Source organism: Lathyrus oleraceus, chromosome 1 (genome assembly GCF_024323335.1).
Source record: "Lathyrus oleraceus cultivar Zhongwan6 chromosome 1, CAAS_Psat_ZW6_1.0, whole genome shotgun sequence".
In the NCBI taxonomy this organism is placed as follows: domain Eukaryota; kingdom Viridiplantae; phylum Streptophyta; class Magnoliopsida; order Fabales; family Fabaceae; genus Lathyrus; species Lathyrus oleraceus.
The window spans coordinates 53,625,952-53,647,539 of NC_066579.1; the positions used below are offsets into that span (position 1 = coordinate 53,625,952).

General features: G+C 36.8%; 3 protein-coding genes across 3 annotated transcripts; 2 read left to right on the forward strand and 1 right to left on the reverse strand.

Annotated features, from left to right (window-relative positions):
- Positions 1–12: 12 nt before the first annotated feature.
- On the forward strand, positions 13–2,837 carry LOC127104824 (uncharacterized). The gene is made up of 5 exons (XM_051041987.1): positions 13–252; positions 336–385; positions 1,167–1,293; positions 1,448–1,552; positions 2,095–2,837. The coding sequence occupies exons 1-5, from the start codon at positions 138–140 to the stop codon at positions 2,715–2,717; spliced, it is 1,020 nt and encodes a 339-aa protein (XP_050897944.1). The 5' UTR covers positions 13–137; the 3' UTR covers positions 2,718–2,837.
- A 3,715-nt stretch (positions 2,838–6,552) lies between these two features.
- On the forward strand, positions 6,553–6,912 carry LOC127091071 (uncharacterized). The gene has a single exon (XM_051029592.1). It carries the CDS (start codon positions 6,553–6,555, stop codon positions 6,910–6,912), a length of 360 nt encoding a protein of 119 aa, XP_050885549.1.
- A 974-nt stretch (positions 6,913–7,886) lies between these two features.
- LOC127104880 (uncharacterized) lies at positions 7,887–12,671 on the reverse strand. The gene is made up of 11 exons (XM_051042040.1): positions 12,494–12,671; positions 12,297–12,389; positions 12,071–12,135; positions 10,545–10,599; positions 10,277–10,360; positions 9,969–10,053; positions 9,660–9,755; positions 9,239–9,423; positions 9,075–9,163; positions 8,370–8,469; positions 7,887–8,277 (listed from the first exon to the last, which is right to left on the reverse strand). Exons 1-11 carry the CDS (start codon positions 12,542–12,544, stop codon positions 8,233–8,235), a joined length of 948 nt encoding a protein of 315 aa, XP_050897997.1. The 5' UTR covers positions 12,545–12,671; the 3' UTR covers positions 7,887–8,232.
- Between the last annotated feature and the right edge of the window lie 8,917 nt (positions 12,672–21,588).

The following is a 21,588-nucleotide window of genomic DNA, read 5'->3' on the forward strand; positions in this document are numbered from 1 at the left end:
GTAACAACCTCGTAACGCCAACACATAATAAAAACATTCTTAATCCATAAGAGCCGTCATTATCATCACTCACTCGCCAAAAATCTGATTCACTTCAATTCAACAAACGCATCTCTCTCTCTCTCTCTCTCTCTTCAATGGCGGATCACAACCAAAAAGCTGAGATCTTTGAACTCAACAATGGAACCGTGCAGCTTCTCGTTACCAATCTCGGTTGCACAATCACATCCTTCTCCGTACCTGGCAAAGATGGTTCATTTCTCTTCTCTCTCAATTTTCATATTTTCCTTTATTTTTTGTGACATAGTCGTGATGGGTCTGTCTCTAACATGAAGGTGTGTTATCCGATGTTGTTCTTGGTCTGGACTCTGTTGAATCTTATCAGGTTTGAATTCACCAAAAACCCCTCTTTTTTAGCTTTTATTTGTAATTGGCTTGTTTAGTTTTCACTTGGATCTGTCTTTGTCATTCATGGGTATTATGTATCCATTTTCAAAATTCTGTCTTTCATGCTTCAACATTGAGAATCCTATGAGAAATTAGAATTGTATATATAGACAAGGAAGATCTTAGAATGTAATCATGGTTATAATTGAGGTTTTAAATTGTTATCATTGGATATATGTCACAATCCTTGATATTATATTAACAAATGGTTATAATTGAGTCTTGATAACGGTTGTAGTCTCCTCATGATCCTTGATACGAATCAAATACAGTCAATCTCCGTCACGATTGTGGTCATGTTGTTTCAACCAGTGTAGTCAAGATCGAATGTTGGATCGTAAGATCTTACAAGCTAAGGATGCCCGAGAGTGCTATGATCACAGAAAGATCATTTTCATCGGCATCATGATAGAGCTTTTTGAAGCAAGATTGTAAAAATGTATATACTGGGTCTTTTTCTGGAGCCTGTGTTATGATTTTCATGTTTTCCTGTTTGTGTGTATATATGTATGAAATTATCCTTCGTAGGATCTTACTTAACGATACGATCTTTAAAAAGCCGACCGATCCGACTTATGATCTCATGCTTGACTACATTGGTTTCAACTACATTTAAGTTGTTATGTCCCGGCTCAGATTGCCTTCACAATTCCGTTGTGGACGCAATTACCGTTGTGAGTGGTTTGTTGATTTCTTTTTATGTTTCTTGTTCCAACCAGAAAGGTCTTGCTCCTTATTTTGGCTGCATTGTGGGTCGGGTTGCAAACCGGATTAAGGATGGAAAGTTTAAACTTGATGGGGTTGAGTACTCTTTGCCTCTCAACAGACCCCCATGCAGTCTTCATGGTATGGATCAATTCTATGAATGCATAATCTTTAATTCTTTTTGTGCTGGATTATGAAATGTTAATATTTGATAACATTCATCTGGTTTGAAGTGGAATTTACAACAATTTATGATTTCTGCTTGCTGATTTCCTGATCTATGCCCAAATTTTAGGTGGAAATGTTGGGTTTGATAAGAAGGTATGGGAGGTAATTGAATATAAAAAAGGAGAAACTCCTTCAATCACTTTTAAGTATGAAAGTCATGATGGAGAGGAAGGTAGTGCTTTTTTCCATTCTGTCTCACTTTTTTTTAAGTATTGTAGCTATGTAACACTGACACTTTAGATTGAAGGTGTGTCTAGATTGAAGGTGTGTCTGAGTGTGTGATACATCGACACTGACCCTTGTGGTTACATACAATCACTTATATTTCTCAATTATTACTCGTGTCGTGTATGTGTCATGCTTCATTGTATTACATTCAATATGCTCTTCCATTCACTTTAGATTGAAGGTGTGTCTGAGTGTGTGACACATCGACACGACACTGACCCTTGTGGTTACGTACAATCACTTATATTTCTCAATTATTACCCGTGTCGTGTATGTGTCATGCTTCATTGTATTACATTCACTATGCTCTTCCATTCACTTTAGATTGAAGGTGTGTCAGAGTGTGTGACACATCGACACGACACTGACATTTCTGGTTACGTACAATCACTTCTAAACAGTGTTGTGTTTGTGTCATGCTTCATTGTATTACATTCACTATGGTCTTCCATTCCCTTTATCTGATTTTTGTTTTTATTTTGCAAGGTTATCCTGGAGACATCACTGTTACCGCAACTTACACCCTCACCTCAAGCACGACTCTGAGGCTCGACATGGAAGGAGTGCCTAAGAACAAGCCCACAATCATTAACTTAGCTCAGCATACCTATTGGAACTTAGCTGGCCATAACTCAGGCCATATACTTGATCATTCAATTAAGATACCGGCTAACCATGTCACTCCTGTTGATCAGAACACAGTACCAACCGGCGAAATCATGCCAGTGAAGGGGACACCTTTTGATTTTACGTCCGAAAGAAGAATAGGCGACACCGTTAATCAGGTTGGTCTAGGATATGACCATAACTACGTCCTCGATTGTGGCGAAGAGAAAGCTGGTTTGAAGCATGCTGCCAAAGTTAGAGATCCATCGAGCTCAAGGGTACTTAACTTGTGGACGAATGCACCCGGTATGCAATTCTACACAGCAAATTACGTCAACAACGTAACTGGAAAAGGAGGCGCTGTATATGGAAAGCATGCTGGATTATGTCTCGAGACACAAGGATTCCCTGATGCGGTAAACCACTCGCATTTCCCGTCTGTTGTGGTTCGACCTGGCGACAAATATCAACATACTATGTTGTTTGAGTTTTCAATCGAATGAATATTGTTGGAGAGTTTGAGTGAGTACTAAAATAAATAAGGTAGACTTGGTTCTGCTTATTATTATTGTTTAGAAATCGAACTTTGGTTGCTAATAAAACTTTTACTTGTTTTTAAATAAGTGTCTGAAGTCTTTGATAGACTGAGTTTTAAGAGCACATCATGAGTTGTTTCTCTTTAAAAATTCATAAATGTTGACATAAAAATCAGGAGTTGCTCATTGCCACCTTAATAGTGCTCTCGAATTCTATGGAATTTCCAAAAATGTGATAATATGGACGCAATACATACTACAGAAAACTGAAGTTGATCCAAAACATTCAGAATGCACGAAAATATATTCAATTTCAAAATCCAGATGCATCACATATTGAAAGAAACATTGTAAATGTACAAAAATCTGTTTATTTTCAAAATCCAGATGCATTACATATTGAAAGAGAGATGAAGTTTATCCTAAATGCAAAAAAAAAAGTCTTGTTCGGATTTAAAAAAAGGCATTTCTTAACGCATCATGTTTCTACTGCATCACGCAAAGTTTTAAAAATACTCCATGTTTTTGGAGATACATATATGAACGTACCTCTTACATAAACAACAAAGACCATTTTAAGAGACGTCCTACAAGTTGGGTTATTTTTACTCTAGACATGCATCTTCAGAACATTTTAAAAAATATCTTATTTATTTACCTCTTTAGTCAAATTTTCGAAGATTCATCTTCAGAATTTTGAGCGGAATTTTGAAATTTTCTGTCATCTTTGTCAGATATTTTTGGAGATGCATCTTCAAAAATATCTGATAAAAGAAGCAGTTGCATGATCACACAGTCATTGTTGTCATAGTTGGTTTTCAACCAAACCCTTCATCAAAAAAATCTTTTATTCTAAATCCATTTTTTCACTCCAAATCTCTATTATTTTGGTTCATCAGATCATAGGGAGCAAAAGAAGATAGAGTTTTAGATAAAAATCCTTCGTTTCTCTCTGCATTGTTCACATTATTCATGCTTTTTTTCTGGAAAAAAAATAGCGTCGTGTCTAAAAATGTATCTCCAGAACGAGTATGAACTTGTCAGGAGATGCCATCTTCGGAAGTTGTCTGTGTTTGATTTCCAGTTATGTTTTCGGCAGTAGCGCTTATATGTTGTTATGTTGTAATTGTTTTCATTAGATATGGTGCACCCTGATATTTTCCCAAACCAAGTTGTTTCTCCGGATGTCCAAGGTCTTGTCGTGAAGGTGGTGGATATTGACAACCAATTTTAAAACAAGTAAGAGTTTGAATCCCGTGGTCAAATGCTTCAATTGATTCGTATGGAGGTCTCTAAACTTGAATTTGGTGCGGTTATGTAAGGTCCGATAATGGTTCGTATAAAAGATGCGATTTTGTGACAATCTCGTGTGAAAGAAGCGGAAAATATAGAACTCCTCTTCGGAATTTTAAAAGAGACGACACTGGTTCTAGAAAATGTGAGTGTCTGTTCAAGGTGCATGGTTATATGTTGGCAAACAAAAACGGGAGATTTAATGTGATATGTGGTTTGTATAACCATGATTTGTGTGAAAAATTAGTCGGTCTTCCTAGTGTGTATCAGTCCTGCCGGAAGAGAAGGAATGTGTTACTAACATGACCTTGAATCTAGTTCAACCGAAAAATATACTTGCAACATTGAAACAAAAATGACCCAAAAATATATCAAATATCAAGTAAGTGTATAGTATTCGGTACCTAACTAACAAGGCACTTAGGGGGGATAGACCCGAGATGCAACAACTTTTGAAACTATTGGATGATAACAATTACCTGTCTAGGTATCAAATGTGCGAGGATGAAGTTACTGTTAGAGATATATTTTGGACTCATCTTGATTCCATAAAGTTGTCCAACACGTTTCCTACGGTGCTCATACTTGATTCAACCTACAAGACCAATAAGTATAAACTTACATTATTGGAGATGGTTGGTGTTACCTCAACTGAGAAGACATATTATGTTGAGTTTGCATTTCTTGAGTGTGAAGAATATGACAACTTTACTTCGGCCTTAGAGGTGTGTCGGACACTGGTGAAGGATCAAGGTGAGATGCCTAAAGGGATTGTTACCGAACGTGATATTGCATTGATGAATTCGGTTGCAAAGATATTTCCTTCTTCTAATGCATTATTTTGTAGGTATCACATAACAAAGAATATGAGAAGTCAAGTTAAACCCGCGGTAGGGACGGAACAAATAGAGTCTGAATATGGAAAAATGGTGAAGACGAGTGTGGTTGTGGAAAAAATAATGGATGCATGGAATCGTATAATAAATTCTTCCATAAAAGAGCTATATGTCGATTAGGTTATGTATTTCAGGAAAGTGTGTGAAAAGTATCCAGATTTGTTGAAATATGTTGAAAGTACAATTCTTGATCAGGTGAAGGAGAAAATTATTTGTGCATGGACTGATAATGTTAGACACCTTGAAAATATAACAACTAAATCCATGCTACTTTGAAAAATTGGTTGGGAAATAGTAAGGGCGATTTGTGTAGAGATTGGGGCTCCGTAAACCACATGATTCAAAACCAACATAATGGGATACAAACATCATTTGGTCGGAGCATCACAGTTTTGGAACATAGATTTAAAGACAACACTATATTCTTAGTTGGTTGGTAACATTTTTCGGACGGGTTTGAACTATATTTTTCACGAGGCTAAAGGAGATGATAATGTAAGCTACGATAACGCAAAGTGTGGATGCACAATTGTGAAAACATATGGTCTCCTATGTGCTTGTGTTATTGCTAAAAAAATGAAACTTGGTGACCCAATAAAAATGGACGAGGTTTGCACTCATTGGAAGAGACTTAGGTTTGATGATGATAGTGTCATGAATGACGGTAAATCGAATATCTCTATTTTGATCGAATGTGAAGTGATAAGAGAGATTTTTGAAAGTCGATGACAACATGAAACTTCACATAAAAGAACAATTGAGGAAGATTGCCTATCCGGAAACCACCGACATGAAACCTCCCTCTCAACCGATATAATTAAAAGGTACTATGAAAAAAATGAAGATTACACCGAATGACAATTCAAATACACGGTCTCCTTATTATTTTGAACATGTTGACAAACTTTTTTCCAACGCACCAGCTTCAAAATCTCAAAAAAGTATTGTCAAAGGAGCTCGCATTAGCAAACCGCATATGACGCCGCCTCCGCCAAAGATTTCATTCATCGACGAGATGCCGGTTTTTATGCACAAATATATCGAGCGAATCGTCAATGTTGTGGGGAACAGTAATAGCAGTTACCGAACCGTTTCGGCTTTACTCGGTAAATGAGAAGATAGTCATACATTTGTCCACCATCAACGTATCCAAGAGTTGAATACACATAAAGAACCATACACACAGTTGTATGGAAAGGAAGAAAAATTAGACGAAGTTTATGAGTCTCTTGTTCATTGCCTTAACGGTCCGGCACCAGAGGAAAAATGGATGCGCTTCCTTGAAATGGGTCACCTCGTAGCATGTGCATATGATAAAGTGTGCATTGATCTTACACATTACGGTTTTTCGGAAACCTTTTTCCCAATACGCATCGCCCCACATCAAAATCCAAATGATCGTATCACGTGTATTGGGTGACTTTCAAAATCAAGTCATTTTGTTCGAGTTTACTTGAAATCGGGATGTCCTATACCACTTACCTCACCTAAGTGGACGACTCATTCAACCACAAAAATCTGAGATATATCTCCGGAATTAGCATGTGAGTCATTAAGTGGTCCATATTGATCTATGTTTATGTTATATTTCACACAAACTGAAAATATCTCAAATGTCACAAATAAACATTGACTGGTATGTCGCAAATGTCTCATTCTCCAGCTATACACCCGTGCGCATGTTCAAGCTCATTGATTTCACCTCCCTCGAAGATATCAAAGACGAAATCCATTATCTATTACCTTACCGAGATAATCGAAAGATTGTGAAGCTCGAGTACCGTTCACCGTCGATTGGAAACAGAGGAAATATTGAGTTTAACAAATTTGAGCTCAAAACGCAAGCGGGTGTAAGGGCTATGTGGAATACGTTTTTCCGTTTCGAAATAAAAGTTCTACTAGAGTTGGAAGCGACGATTTCAAGATCAGGCGAAGATATTCTGAAGATGTTGAGACGTCCACCTGGATATTGAAGTGTAATGTTGTATTTTATGTTGAACTCATTGATGTAATTCTAATTTTATTTTACGAATCTTAATTTCAATTTGAAAAATTATGTATTTTTGGATCTGGTACTAATGTGTCTGTCTTACGAAAATATAACTATGGATCAAATAAATCAATAATAGGGTGTCACTATAAATGGTCTTACTTTAGTGTTGATGTGTCTGTCTTACGAAAATATAACTATGAGATCAAATAATTCAAATAATAGGGTGTCACTCTAAATGGTTATACTTTACTGTATGTTGGAGTGCGTCCGAAAATGCATCTCCGAAAACAAGGGAGCATTTGTGGAAATTTGCGTGGTGTAGTAGAAACTTACAAGATGCGTTAAGAAATGGTATTGCAAAATCCCTACATGTCTGAGAGGCCTTTTATTCTTCTAAAATTTTAATATTTTAAGTGCAATTTTGTTCGGACTTTATAATCTAGTCGCACAATGATATAGTATTGACATTAGATATAGTGAATCCATAATACAATATCCAAACATGTCTATTTTCGAGTTTTCATAGGTTTGAAAAAACTAAAGTTGCAATGAGCATTGCACAAAATCAAAATCAGATGATGATAAGGACATGTTTGTTTTAGTTTTTAAAAGATAGATTTTTTCTTTGTGGTTCAAAATTGAATATTATAAAACAGTTTTTCAAAATATTGAAAGTTCTAAATTAAAAGACTAATTTCGATATCTTATATCATAAACATAAACATATATTATTAGATCAAAACATAATTAAAATTATATATTTTTTAAAAATTTTATCTCAAAAATAACTTTTATAATTTTTTTAAATTTTGATATTCAAAAATTTCTTTAATAAAATTATGAAATATCTAAAATAAAATTTTTAGAATAACTATTTAAACTAAATCTTCATAAATTCTTTTAACTATAAAAATCATTTAAAAAAAAGCCAAAATAAACAACCATAACACATAATTGAAATGACAGAAACACTATTTTATATAGTTGTTGTGTTATTTAGTTATCAAAGAAACTTTTCATCTCTCACTTTTTATTTTCTACTACTTATACACAAAAATCAGAAGACATCCTATTTAACATCAAAATTTTGACAACAAATAATCACATCCCTTGATAAAGTGAAACACCTAAGAAATAACAGAGTGCTTCCCATGTTGAACTATTAATATTGATTACACTTTTTGAACTGAAATTTCATTTAGCCAATACACTCAAAACTAAAATGTTGCATTGGTAAATCACAACTATCCATATTTTCAAGTTATGTCCTATTCTGATAAACCATGCATCAATCATGTCTTTACATTGTGCGAACCAATTCGAGCGGTAATGTTTCCATTGCAAGCTGAAAATTCAGATTAAGAAAATTGTTAAATGATCCTTCAAAGTGAAGATTGTTGAGTGATAAGAATGAGGATAAAATGTAGATGCACTTACCCAGAGTCTTGGAGTTCTTGAGTCAGATTTCTTATGCAATTTAGATAGCTCTGATTGAAAGCTTATAACAATTGCAACTTTGAACTCAATTGAAAAGGGACTGCACCAAAATACCAACAAAAACTAACAAAATGAGTCCTTAAGATTCGGTATGCGCCATCTCCATGCTATGAAGCATGAACACCTCTGAGATTAGGTTTCTCTGGCTCTACTACACATTGTGTTTGGAGGCGTTTTAGGTGTGCTCATCATATAAGAGCTTATGTGTAAGTTATTTCTACAATCGAAGGGGGAGCGAATGTAAACCGTGTGACTGAGAACAACTTGTGACACTAGAAACTTATGAAAATAAGCTGAAACAAATTATACAAATGGGTTGAGTGAGGTAGTGGAACTCATATGTACTAGTTGGGATAGATAAGTGTAAGTTGTGGGTCTAAGATTCAATCTCAGACAACAATATTTCTTTGTATTTTTTCATAATGCAATGTAAACGATTTGTTAATATTTATAAATCATCAACTTTAAAAAAAATATTATCCAGATGTCATAAGATAAGTCTAAATAAACTCTCCCAAACACCCTATTGGTGTCGAGCATTTTAGGGTAATTGTGCGAGCATATGTGTGAGTGTGTGCGTGTTATAACATTTACTCTAAAATACACATTAGACAATAATTATCACGAATGAGAAGAGACACATACCCAGCGAAGATTGTTGGACAGGTCAAAAGTCGAGGAAGTATTACATAGATAGGCATAGTCAAATTGCGACACACATTACCATCTGCTATCTGCTCAATAAAAAAGAGAATAAACAACTTGTTGTAAAGGGTGACATGTTCTTATACAAATCCAGCACCACTTGCCTGAGTTGTTTGAATCAGTGAGGTTTCAGTCACAATTTTCTCCCCAGTAAGAATGGATTCAACGCGAAATAACTGGATGTCAATCGACTGAATTGGAACTGCCGATGCTTCGACAGTTAGTTGGCCATTAATAGGACTGGACAAAGAACACTGAGTACATATTTTTCCTGTCACTCGAAATCCACCTATTCAATAAAAACTTTGCATGAGTTACAAAGAAACAGAGGTTGCACTCAATAGAGTTCCATTATTAAAATGCACAACTAAGTAAAACAAAATCAATATTGTCACACATGATGGGAGTTACAAACCGTGAGATTTTAAGGCATGAAACAATTGCACAAATTTCTTTTCTTTGATATGTTATATAATCAGATTAAGAGAACATGTGTATTCTTTTAAAGAAAGAAAATTAACACACCGGATTTTAATTCAGGAAGAAGAGGATGTCTTTGAGTGTCTTGTGTAATGTAAAAGATGACGGTCTCCGGAGATATTGGTCTTTGTAGAAGATCACCTGAAATTTTCCACAAACAAAAGAGATACCGGTGACTATGGTTATCAGTATTTACGATACATGTGAGTTGAATCTCGATTTGATACAAGATTTATAATAATACGATTCCAAAAATAGTTTGTCTGATTCACAATATAAATATTGGTTTGATAACCATGATTTGAACACTAACAGATACATAAAAATAAAGAATAGGAGATAGTGACATTATACCTTTATCACTTTCAATAATGAACTCCGTCGTTGCTGATAAAGATTTATGCAAGTATCCACGAGATATATCTACAGTCGCTAAATACTATAGAGGCTATCAATCACCAACCAGCTAAATTATGTGAAACTTAAAAAGACAAAAACTAAAGAAATAAGTTTATGAAATTGCTTATGAACTTTTGAGTTCAATGACAATTTAACTAAAGTTTTACAATGACAAACAATAGTTGGAGAATTAATAAGTTCATTATAACAATAATTCACACAATATGAACAAAGCATTTTCAAACAACATTTTACCACTTTACCTGGATACTAATATCTGCGCCATGGAAAGTCTCATAAAATCTTTCTAAATTCTCTTCCTGTCTAAGATTCAATGAAAATGGTATCTGCCATAAAGATTGCAAAATTTACAATGAACACAAGAAAATATGTCATGCATAAACGAAATATTAAACAGAGAAGTTTGACATATATAATACCTAAGACTTGGTGACAAGAGCGATGTGTTAAGCAATTACACCATATTAAAATGCTTTAAATAGACAAATTCATGGACTATTGATATAATACCTCTGTCGTGCCCAAACCGATCTTTCCGGAAGGTTTAACCTCAACGGTCCTTTTCCTGTTTAGAAGACGATCATAAGACATTCTTCAATGGTTTACTCACCCGAAAAGACTATCTAAAGTCAATTGAATATGGTAGAAAACATTGTTAATTATTTAGATATGGCGTGGCTAATTTTGAAATGAAAGAAAACCAATAACAGAAGTGAGTTGTTTAACTAGCTGAGGAAATAGGATCAGAATTTCGCAATACTGTCTTGATATGGTTTTTATGAGGCAACATTGCATAATCTTTGGATGACTGACATTCACTAATCAATTTCTTTTTGTGTAAAAAAGCCAAAAATACTAATCAATTAGTGATTGATTATAATAAGTAAATCATTCACAATGTAAGCAAATTATATAAAGACATCTAATTTAGTTTGCCCATCTGATCCCATCATAACAATACTAAGATTTGTTTAAAGTATTGGTATTGCAAAATGATGACATACAATTAGATGGATTTGACTCCTCTAAAGCGAGTAGATAGTAATGTGATGCGAAAAAGTAGGGGGTTAATATTTCAACATGTCCATGATTTATCATACATGTTTATGTAATATCAACCTTTGATTTGTTTATCAATAGTTGATACTACTCACTTAAAAAAATTTAGATATGGCTTGGCAAAGAAATTGAAATGAAAGAAAATCAATAAAAGTGAATAGTATAACTACCAGAAAAAATAGGATCCCCAACATTGCAATACGAACTTGATACGGTTTTTATGAGGCAACATTGCATAATTACTGGATGATTAAAAATCTAATCACTAATCAATTAGTGATTGAATTAAAAAGAACTTATTCACAATGTAAACAAATTTTACAAAGACTTCCGATAACGTTTTTCCACCTTAGCACATCATATTAATACTACGTTTAGATAGATTTGAATCTTATAAAGTAAGCACAACAGGGCCGCCTCACCTTAAGTTTTTGGAGGCTCTATGTAGGTTAACCATAGTTTAGTTGTGGAGAAATAAATAGGGGCTCTATTTTGTCATGATGTAGCCATGAGAAATATTTTATGAGGCCCTTTTTAGCCACTGTTTAACTGTATTAAACTTTGGGCCATGTGCAGTAACCTGCCTTGCACGCCCTCAAAGACGGCCTTGACCAAGAGCAAAGTGAGAAAAAAGAGGGTAAATATTTCGATATCCGACTCCTATATAGTACAGCGAGCAACTCAAATGTGAATACTTCATCTGCATCATAGCAAATCATGGGTTTCTTGAAGTAACTGTCCACGATTTCTTGTACATGTTTATGCAATATCAACTACTGATGAATGCTGAATCAATGGTCAATATCATATACTTCAAATTCTAAAGTAAATTGCTCACTTTTGAGAAGCCTGATCCTAGACTTCTGATTAGAAATTGCTTATACTATTCATACAAACTTATTGAACTACTAGTAATCATTTTCCCCTATGAATGCGCAACAAAAAAAGTTATTTTGAGAAGTGATTTATCGACTTACACAATTGGGATAGGCTTAATAACACCATAGAATGACTCAACAACCCCAGCTGACCCTCCACGAACCTTCAATTCAAACCCAATAATCTCACAAAAATCAGCAAAACAAAATTCAAAATTCAAAATCCAAACTCACAACAACTAACATCCATCCCTAATCAAAATCAAATTCAAATACCTTTTGTTCAAATTTGAACTAGGTCGAACAGATTCAAGAAGAGTGGTACCTGCAAGTTGACGGATCCTTTGATGGTGATACGAATTCCATAGTGTGAAATTGAAGACTGTGTTTCTACGATGATTTTTCCTTTGAGAAGTTCCTGAAAATTGAAATTGGCAAGAAAATCAGTCAATATACATAATAGTCATAGATGTATTTAGAAATGATTGTGTGTAGAGAGAGTGACAGAGAAGTGGAATTTACGGAAGGGCGATAGATACGATTTGGATGAGAGAGTTTGAGGTGAACGGACATGGCAACACTGAGCTTTAAGCTTTGTCTGTTATCAATGGCATGAAATGAAACTATCACTCATTGAAAAGGGCTTTTTTGCAAAAATAAAACATTATAAGAAAAAGCACAATTTTTTAGAAGGAAAAAAAGTAGGACAATTTTTAATGTCTCTTTACTCCTTAAATAAATGTCATTTTTACTTATAAGTGTGGTTTTTACTCTCTTAATATCAAAGTCTTCTCAAAATCAAAAATCTATAAGAAAATTTTAAGGTATGTATTGGATTCATGAATTAAAACGGAATATGGTAGAATATAATACGATGAAAAGAAATGAAATGGAGTATATGTGAGTTAATTTAATTATTTGTTTTTCAATATGTGTAAAAGACTTGGTCTTTACGGGTTTTGTTAGTGTTGATAGTTTGTTTAGTGGGTAGCTAGTTTTTAGGAATTTTTAAGTTCGTGGCTTTGTTGAATTGTTCTGCTGTACGACCTATTTATAAGGCTATCTATTTTCAATAAAATTACTCTCTCCAATTCAGTTATCAATATCTATCAGCGATATCAGATTGTGGTTACGTGAGAGGGAGTGCACTGTGAGAGAAACACTGTGAGGGAGAGAACCAAGAAATTGTAGAGTTGTTTTTCTTTCAGCACACATGACTTCCGACAATAGCTTTGTGCAAGTTGTTATTCCCCGCTTTGATGGTCACTATGACCATTGGAGCATACTCATGGAAAACTTCTTGAGATCCAAGGAGTATTGGCAGGTTGTGGAATCTGGATTACCAGATATAGGAGATGAAGCTGCATTGACTAATGCACAAAAAACAGCAAGAGAAGCTTTGAAGTTAAAGGATTTGAAGGCAAAGAATTACCTCTTTCAAGCCATCGATCGAGCAACCTTGGAGACGATTCTTTGCAAAGACTCCTCCAAACAGATTTGGGACTCTATGAAAAGAAGGTATATGGGAAATGCAAGGGCAAAGCGTGTGCAACTGCAGGCACTTCGAACAGAATTAGAAACTTTGCGAATGAAAACAGGCGAACCTGTTGCTGATTATTTATGTAGAACCATGGCAGTGGCTAACAAAATGAGAGTTCATGGAGAAAAAATGGAGGACGTGAAGATTGTAGAAAAGATTCTTCGGTCAATGACGCCCAAATTCAATTTTGTTGTCTGCTCCATTGAAGAATAAAAAAACATTGATGAACTGACACTTGATGAGTTGCAAAGTTCCTTGTCGATTCATGAGCAAAAAATCATCCAGCAGGACACCGAGGAACAAGCTTTGAAGGCTTCAAACTTTAAAAGTTCCGATAGAGGAAAAGGAAAGTGGAAGGACAAGAATCCATATCACAAATCAGATGAGGATTATGCATCAGATACGCGAAAGGGTAACAACTATCGTCAATTCAGAGGCAACAAGACGAATAATGACAAGTCCAAAGTTGAATGTTTTCGATGTCACATATATGGTCACTACAAGTCTGAGTGTAGAACTAAATTGCACCATGATCGTGGTCAGAAGTCTAACTATGTGGAAGAAAAGGAAGAAGATATTTCTCTCTTGATGGCATGTCACAAGGAGGAGAAAATGCATGGAAATATGTGGTACTTAGACACAGGCTGCATCAACCACATGTGCGGGGATAAATCGTTGTTTTCAGACTTGGATGAATCATTCCGAAGCACTATAAAGTTTGGAGATTGTAGCACCTCAAATTTGCACCTCCCTTTTTGTACATACATTTTCATATTAGGTCATTAACATAACATAGTCCATTGCATAACATTGCATGGCCATTTGCCCAAGTGCAAGTCATTCAGACAGATTAGGTCAACTGGTCAGGAGAATCAGGTCAGACAAGCAAGCATGTGCCATTGCCATTGGGACAAAGCCCTAGGGTTGATTTATCAAGTTCATATGGTCTAAGGATCATTTTGAAGTGGTTTGGCCAAAGATTGGATGCTCAGAAGTCATCAGTCAAGCTGAATTTCAGCTGAAACCCCAGAAAGTCAACTGTGGTCAACTGTGCCTGATTTTATGGATTTGAAGGTGGGAGATGGTTGGAAAGGCTTCATTCATGTCCATACAAGTCTCATTTGACATACCAAAGATCAAGGTTGAAGAAAATAAAGTCAGATCAAAAGTTTCCTAAAATGGCAGGTGACCTGTAATTTCAACTGCCCAAAATGGAAAGTTTTTCATCTCAACATTACTTCATCATAAAAGTTTCAAATGGAATTTTGTCCAACATGAAAGTTGAAGATCTTGATCTCACCTTTCCAAAAAGTCCAAGAACATGAAACTCCCATGTGTGGTTGGCAAGATATGGTCCAATCATTTTCAGAAAATGCCTAAATTCAAAGTGCCATAACTTTCACATGGAAAGGCCAATTTGAGTGATCTTTCTTTGAGCAAACCACATTTCACATGAACTTTCATGGTGCATTATCACATTTCATCAAAAATCATCATAGCAAAAGTCCATTTTTCAAGTGTTCATTTTTGCATTTTAGTGTGAAAAAATGTGATTTTCCAAATTACAAGCCATTTGCACTTGGGACCAATATAGTACAGCGAGCAACTCAAATGTGAATACTTCATCTGCATCATAGCAAATCATGGGTTTCTTGAAGTAACTGTCCACGATTTCTTGTACATGTTTATGCAATATCAACTACTGATGAATGCTGAATCAATGGTCAATATCATATACTTCAAATTCTAAAGTAAATTGCTCACTTTTGAGAAGCCTGATCCTAGACTTCTGATTAGAAATTGCTTATACTATTCATACAAACTTATTGAACTACTAGTAATCATTTTCCCCTATGAATGCGCAACAAAAAAAGTTATTTTGAGAAGTGATTTATCGACTTACACAATTGGGATAGGCTTAATAACACCATAGAATGACTCAACAACCCCAGCTGACCCTCCACGAACCTTCAATTCAAACCCAATAATCTCACAAAAATCAGCAAAACAAAATTCAAAATTCAAAATCCAAACTCACAACAACTAACATCCATCCCTAATCAAAATCAAATTCAAATACCTTTTGTTCAAATTTGAACTAGGTCGAACAGATTCAAAATACCATTTTGAACTTGCTTGAACTGGTCTTTGCACTGTTACATTGACTGAACTTGAAAAGGGCATTTTGGCCAAAGCTCACAAAAATGCATTTTGCACTAATCATTCCAATTTGCCTAATTGAGATTAACAAGTGGATTAGTGTGAGGTATAAAGTCTTAATTGTAACAGAATTGCATAATCACCATCACAATTCTCAGATCCAATTCCAAAAATTCACCAAAATCTCAAATTCTCTCAAAAGTTCATCACACTTTTTTCAACTTTTCTTTGAATTGCTTGATCCTTTTTGTGTTCTCTTGTGATAATCATCATCAAGAGGTGCTATTGCAGATCTGTTTTCATCAAATCGTGGCCAAGGCATCAAGGAATTACCACTGTCCAAGCATGAACACTTCTATGGCAGTTTGAAGAATCAACCACCTGGAGCATAATCGAGCTTCAAGAACTCTTACATTCAACTTCTACATCATCATTCAACTTCTGTTTTGGCTTTTTGGATCTTGAAACGCACAAATTCCACGACTGCATCTTTATAAGGTTGGAATTCGAAATTCAAAACTCATGAAATCATGCTATGCGTCTTATAGATCTCATCATGTAGAGTATTGTGCAATTTGAATCGTGCGTTTTCGTTGATTATTGAGTGAGAAATCTGGCATTGAATGTTTGATATCAAAACTTCCTTCGATCGATCCCGTTGATATAGGAAGAATTAAGCTAGAGCATGTGGATATTGTGATTGTGCTAGCTTAGATGGTTCCAACCATATAGGATTTGTTCATTTTGGTGAAAGATTTGTGCATTTGGATTTTCTGGTTGTATGTTGAAGAACACGAAGAAACTTTTCAAATTTTCGTTCCAGTTCGCTTGTAGATCCATTTGCCTGGCTTTTGATTTCAAATTCGTGTTTACCGCCGGAATTAACCAATCACAAGGCGCCACCGTTTTAATGAAACGGCCGCGTTTCATCCCTGGCCAGGCGTAATTACAAGTTTGCCATTAGTTCAATTAAAAATCATTTTCATGTTTAAATGTTTATTTCATTTTTAGATCAAACTTCAAAAAATCATAATTAAATCATGGATTATCCAAATTGAGTGAGGATCTTTGTGTTGATCTCCAAATTTCCTCTAGTTTTTTTTAGGTATGATAGTCAAAGTTGTGCCTGGTGGATTTTTGGTTTTGCCTAGTGATCTTGATCATGTATGCTTCATGTGTATGTTTTACCATTTTAATCATGAAATCTTGATGCCTTATCCAAAATGTGTGAAATTTTATATGCATGTTCTTGACTCTTTCTTGGTGATTTTGATGTATAGTTTGCTAATTTTGAGTTCCTGGTTAGAGAATTATGATGGGATCAAGTTGAGTGTGACAATGTATGTCACACTATGTTATGCTATCTTCATGAATTTTGTTTCCATACCTATGCTATGTCATTTGCCCTGGATTTTTGCATGTGATTACATATGTATGTCTAGTTTCACCATGACTTTTTGTAGGATTTGTTGATCAATTTCCTATTTGATTAGGATTTTTGTTTGATGTTTAGTCATTTTTAGGGTTTTCTTGGGTGATTAACTTCCATGCCTTGTGAAATTCTCATACCTTATCATATGAAGATGAAATTTGGTGGAGTGATTCTTAACATGTTCAATGTCATTTTGACTTTGGTCCCATTTATTTCTCATTTGTTGTCTCTGTTTTACATTTGCTTGAAGATGACACACGCTCTGTGACCTAGTTTGGATTGATTTTTGCATGTCCTGACTTGTTGAATTTAATTTCCCTACTTCCTCTTGTCCAAATAGCATGAAATTTGATATGAAGCTCATTGAATGTGTTCTGTTTAGACTTGAATGTTTGTGGAATTTATTGAGCTGTTTTGGTATTTGTTTGAGTGTGATCATTCTGTTTGCTCATATGTGGTTCACACTTGCCTAGTTTGACTTAAATTGTGCATGAAATGAATTTGGTGCATAGTTTTGATGTGAGGCCAATTGGATTCTCTTCTTAATTGATTTATCTTGGTTTTGATCATTTTTCACTTGCTGTTTTGGATTTTTCATTTCCTTTTGACCCTAGTCTTGGACTAGTGGCTTGTGATCTCACTTTTGAGTTGTGTTTCAGGTTAATAGCACAAATGGCCTTTGCTTGATGGTGTGCTTCCATTGGACTTGATTTGTGACTTGTGTATAGCTAATTTTGACTTTTTTTTTGCAGGGATTGATACTTGAGTTTGAGCCTTAATGGCTTGCACCTTTGTGCATTGGCTTGTGTTTGTCTGTATATAACTAATTGTGAACCATTTGCTGTTTGGTTTTGTGATTGGTATACTGATTGTATTTGATTGATTTCAGGTACATTAGTTGCTAAGATTGCTTTGCTTTGCTTGATAAGCAATTTGCACTGAGGTATAACATTCTTGTCTCCATGTAGTCTGGAAGACCTGGCTTGTTACCTAGCCAGGCACCTGTCTGAAGTCCTCCTTAAGAGGAAATGTTTGTGCTTGTTTATTTTTGTCCCCAAGCAGGTAAAGACCTCTATGAGGCGATTGGCGGATAAGAGAGATATGCAATCTATCTCCCGCTCTTCTGTTGAGTCATCCCTCTGCTCACACCAATGTGTTGATGCATTGGGATACAAACCCAAGATCTTGTACAGTGTACAGTTGTGTCAGTGTCTTAAAGTGTAGAAGGGTTCCCACTTTCTGGACCCACACTTCTTTGTCTAAAGCTCTCCCTGGCCAGGGATAAGAGCTGTGAAGTCTTATCTTCACTCACCTTTCATCTGGCTTCACCTTGACTCTCAATGTCAAGGTTAAGAGCTACCGTTACCCCTGTACAGATGACTTGCTCTTGCAGTCTTACCCTTTGGTTGAGCCCCACTTGTGTGTATATAATGTGTGCTACTTGTGAATGCTTGGTTTGATGTTTGTTTGTGCTGATTAAGATAGGCTTGCTCCCTGTGCAAGTTAGCTAGAAACCTTGACTTAGGGATGATTTTGCATGATAACATCTAGGCTCGAGTTGTAGTCTCCCTAGTTGTGTCTCCCTCTGTTATCTGGTTAAGCTAGTCTTGTGTCCCTTCGTAGGGGAACTACGTCGCCCTGATCCTCATACCAGATGAGGTACGTAGGCAGGAGATGAGCTGATCTCTCCGGGCGCCTGTGTCTTTGTTTTGTCTTGTTGTGTGCTTGGAAGCTGATGTAAGTCCATCGAGTGGCATTCGGGTTCTTGTGTGTGTTTTGGTTCGGATGCTGATGTAAGTCCAGTGATTGGCATTCGGGCTCCGCGTTTGCCTTCTTGTGTGTGTTTTGGTTCGGATGCTGATGTAAGTCCAGTAATTGGCATTCAGGCTCCATGTTTGCCTTTGCCTGTGTTTGTTTGTGTGCGTGTTAGCCGAGCTACGAATGCTCTGATTCTCCTTCGTCCAAAGGAGATACGTATGCATAGGATGCGATATCCTAGCGAGCACGTGTCGTTCCCTAGTGCGAACTACTTTGACTCTGATGTCTATGCTTGATAGACTAAGTAGGCCCAGGATGCGATATCCTGCCGAGTCAGTCTTGTCTATTTTCTTGTGTCTCTTTCAGCCTGTATAGATGTTTGTGAGCAGTGTTTTAGCAACCATTTTCCTTCCTTTTGTGCGTGGATCCCGTCGAGTACGAAGGATGCGTAGGGGTGCTAATACCTTCCCTTCGCATAACCGACTCCCGATCCCATTCTCTTTGGTCGCGAGACCATGCTTTTTCCAGGTTTACTTCGAGCGTTTCCTTTCCCTCTTTTGGGATAAATAACGCACGGTGGCGGCTCTGTTGTTCTTGTTTCCCGTCGGTTTTTCGCGTAATGCGACAGCTGGCGACTCTGCTGGGGAACAATACAATGATGTTGACCTGTGCTGGTCCATCTTCCCTAAGCGAGTCTCTCCTAGCGTTCTCTAGGTTAGGGCTTTGGTTGCTTTTTGCTGTGTTATTTATTGCATTCATTGTTTATTGTTTGCATTTATTGTGTGCATTAATGTTTGCATTCATTCATATTCATCTGCTGTGCTGGCTGTGTTTCTCTGTTTGGGGGTGGGAGTTACTCGAGGTAAAAGGCCCAATACCCAGGCTATGAGTGAAATCTAGGAAACCTAGGAATAGAGTGATTCATGGGAAGCGGGTGGTGTACGCCACTTAGCGGAACATTGATATCACGAGCAGTTCAGACTCTGACGGGGTATTATCGGTGCATACATCTGGTGTGCACAGGATGATATTCTTGAAAGGGTTGTTTATCCTGCGTTTCTCTCGACCTTACCATGGCCTAGATGACACCTGTGAGTGGGGAGGGAATGATCACTTTAACAGGTACAGATGGTGACTGTTGGTGACTGATGGTGACTTGATGGTGACTCAGGGTTCTGTTGGTGACTCAGTTCCTCAGATTGGGTTCATATGACAGTTGATCAGTTGACTTTGGGTTTCAGATGATTGTGATCAGAGTTCGAGCCGAAGCTTCGATCCTGTGTTTAGAGATGCACAACTTGCCAGTCGTGTCTGCATCATGTGCATCATAGCATGTTTATTTTTCAAAAGAAATGCAAAATAAAAAAAAAATTTGGAAAAAAAGAGAAAAAAGAAAAACTAATCCCTGCATCCATGTCATTTCTCAGGTACATTCTAGAGCTTGTTCACTGATAGAGATGGCAACAGTCCCAGAGCCGAAGCGGAAGACTTGTTCCTACATTTTCCACCGTGAGCCTCTGACGTCTCTGATTGAGTTGAGTAGCCTTGTGACCAGGGATCATCAGAAGGGGTTCAGTCACCAGTATGGGGATCTGTTGACTTTGTTGAAGATGGTAGTCGACCCGGTGCCGTTGCAGACTCTCCTACAGTTCTATGACCCGGAGCTTAGATGTTTCACTTTCCAGGACTATCAGTTGGCACCTACTCTCGAGGAGTACTCCATTCTGTTGTGCGTCCCTATTCAGCATCAGATTCCTTTCTTGGACGTACCAAAGGAAGTTGACTTCAGGGTTATTGCTAGGGCTCTTCATCTGAGTATCAGAGAGATCAGTGATAGTTGGAAGACCAGTGGGGATACAGTTGGGCTACCTTTGAAGTTTCTGCTGAGAGTTGCTAGAGGAGAAGCAGAGAAGGGGAATTGGGAAGCTTTTTATGCCCAGCTTGCTGTTATGATCTATGGGATCGTCCTGTTTCCGAGTATGCCCAACTTTGTTGACTATGCTGCAGTTTGCATCTTCATGGGAGGGAACCCGGTTCCTACTCTGTTAGCTAACACTTACTATGCTATCCACAGTAGGCATGGTAAGGGTGGAGCTATCAGATGTTGTCTCCCACTCTTGCTCAGGTGGTTCATGTCTCTCCTGCCAGTCAGTGGACCGTTTGTTGAGGCTCAGGGCACTTATAGGTGGACTCAGAGGGTGATGTCTCTTACTTCATATGACATCAGATGGCAGTCTTACCGGATGGACGTGCGGGATGTTATTATGAGTTGTGGAGAATTCCGGAACGTGCCACTCGTGGGGACCAAGGGTTGCATCAATTACAACCCAGTTCTTTCTCTTCGCCAGTTAGGGTTCGTGATGAGTGGAAGGCCACTTGAAGCTGAGATAGCTGAGAGTGTGTATTTTGAGAAGAAAGCTGACCCTGTTAGATTGGAGCAGATTGGGAGAGCTTGGAAGTCTATTGGTGTTAGAGATGGATCTGTCTTAGGGAAGAAGTTCGCCATTGCTATGCCTGATTACACTGATTGGGTGAAGAAGAGAGTGGAGACTTTACTGTTGCCCTATGATAGGATGAATCCGTTGCAAGTGCAACCACCCTTGATTCTTACTGAAACTGTGCCTGTTGAGCAGTACAAGCAAGCCCTGATGGAGAATCGTCGCCTGAAGGAGAAAGAGCAAGATGCCCAGATGGAGTTGTATCAAGCCAAAGCTGATAGGCTGAGTT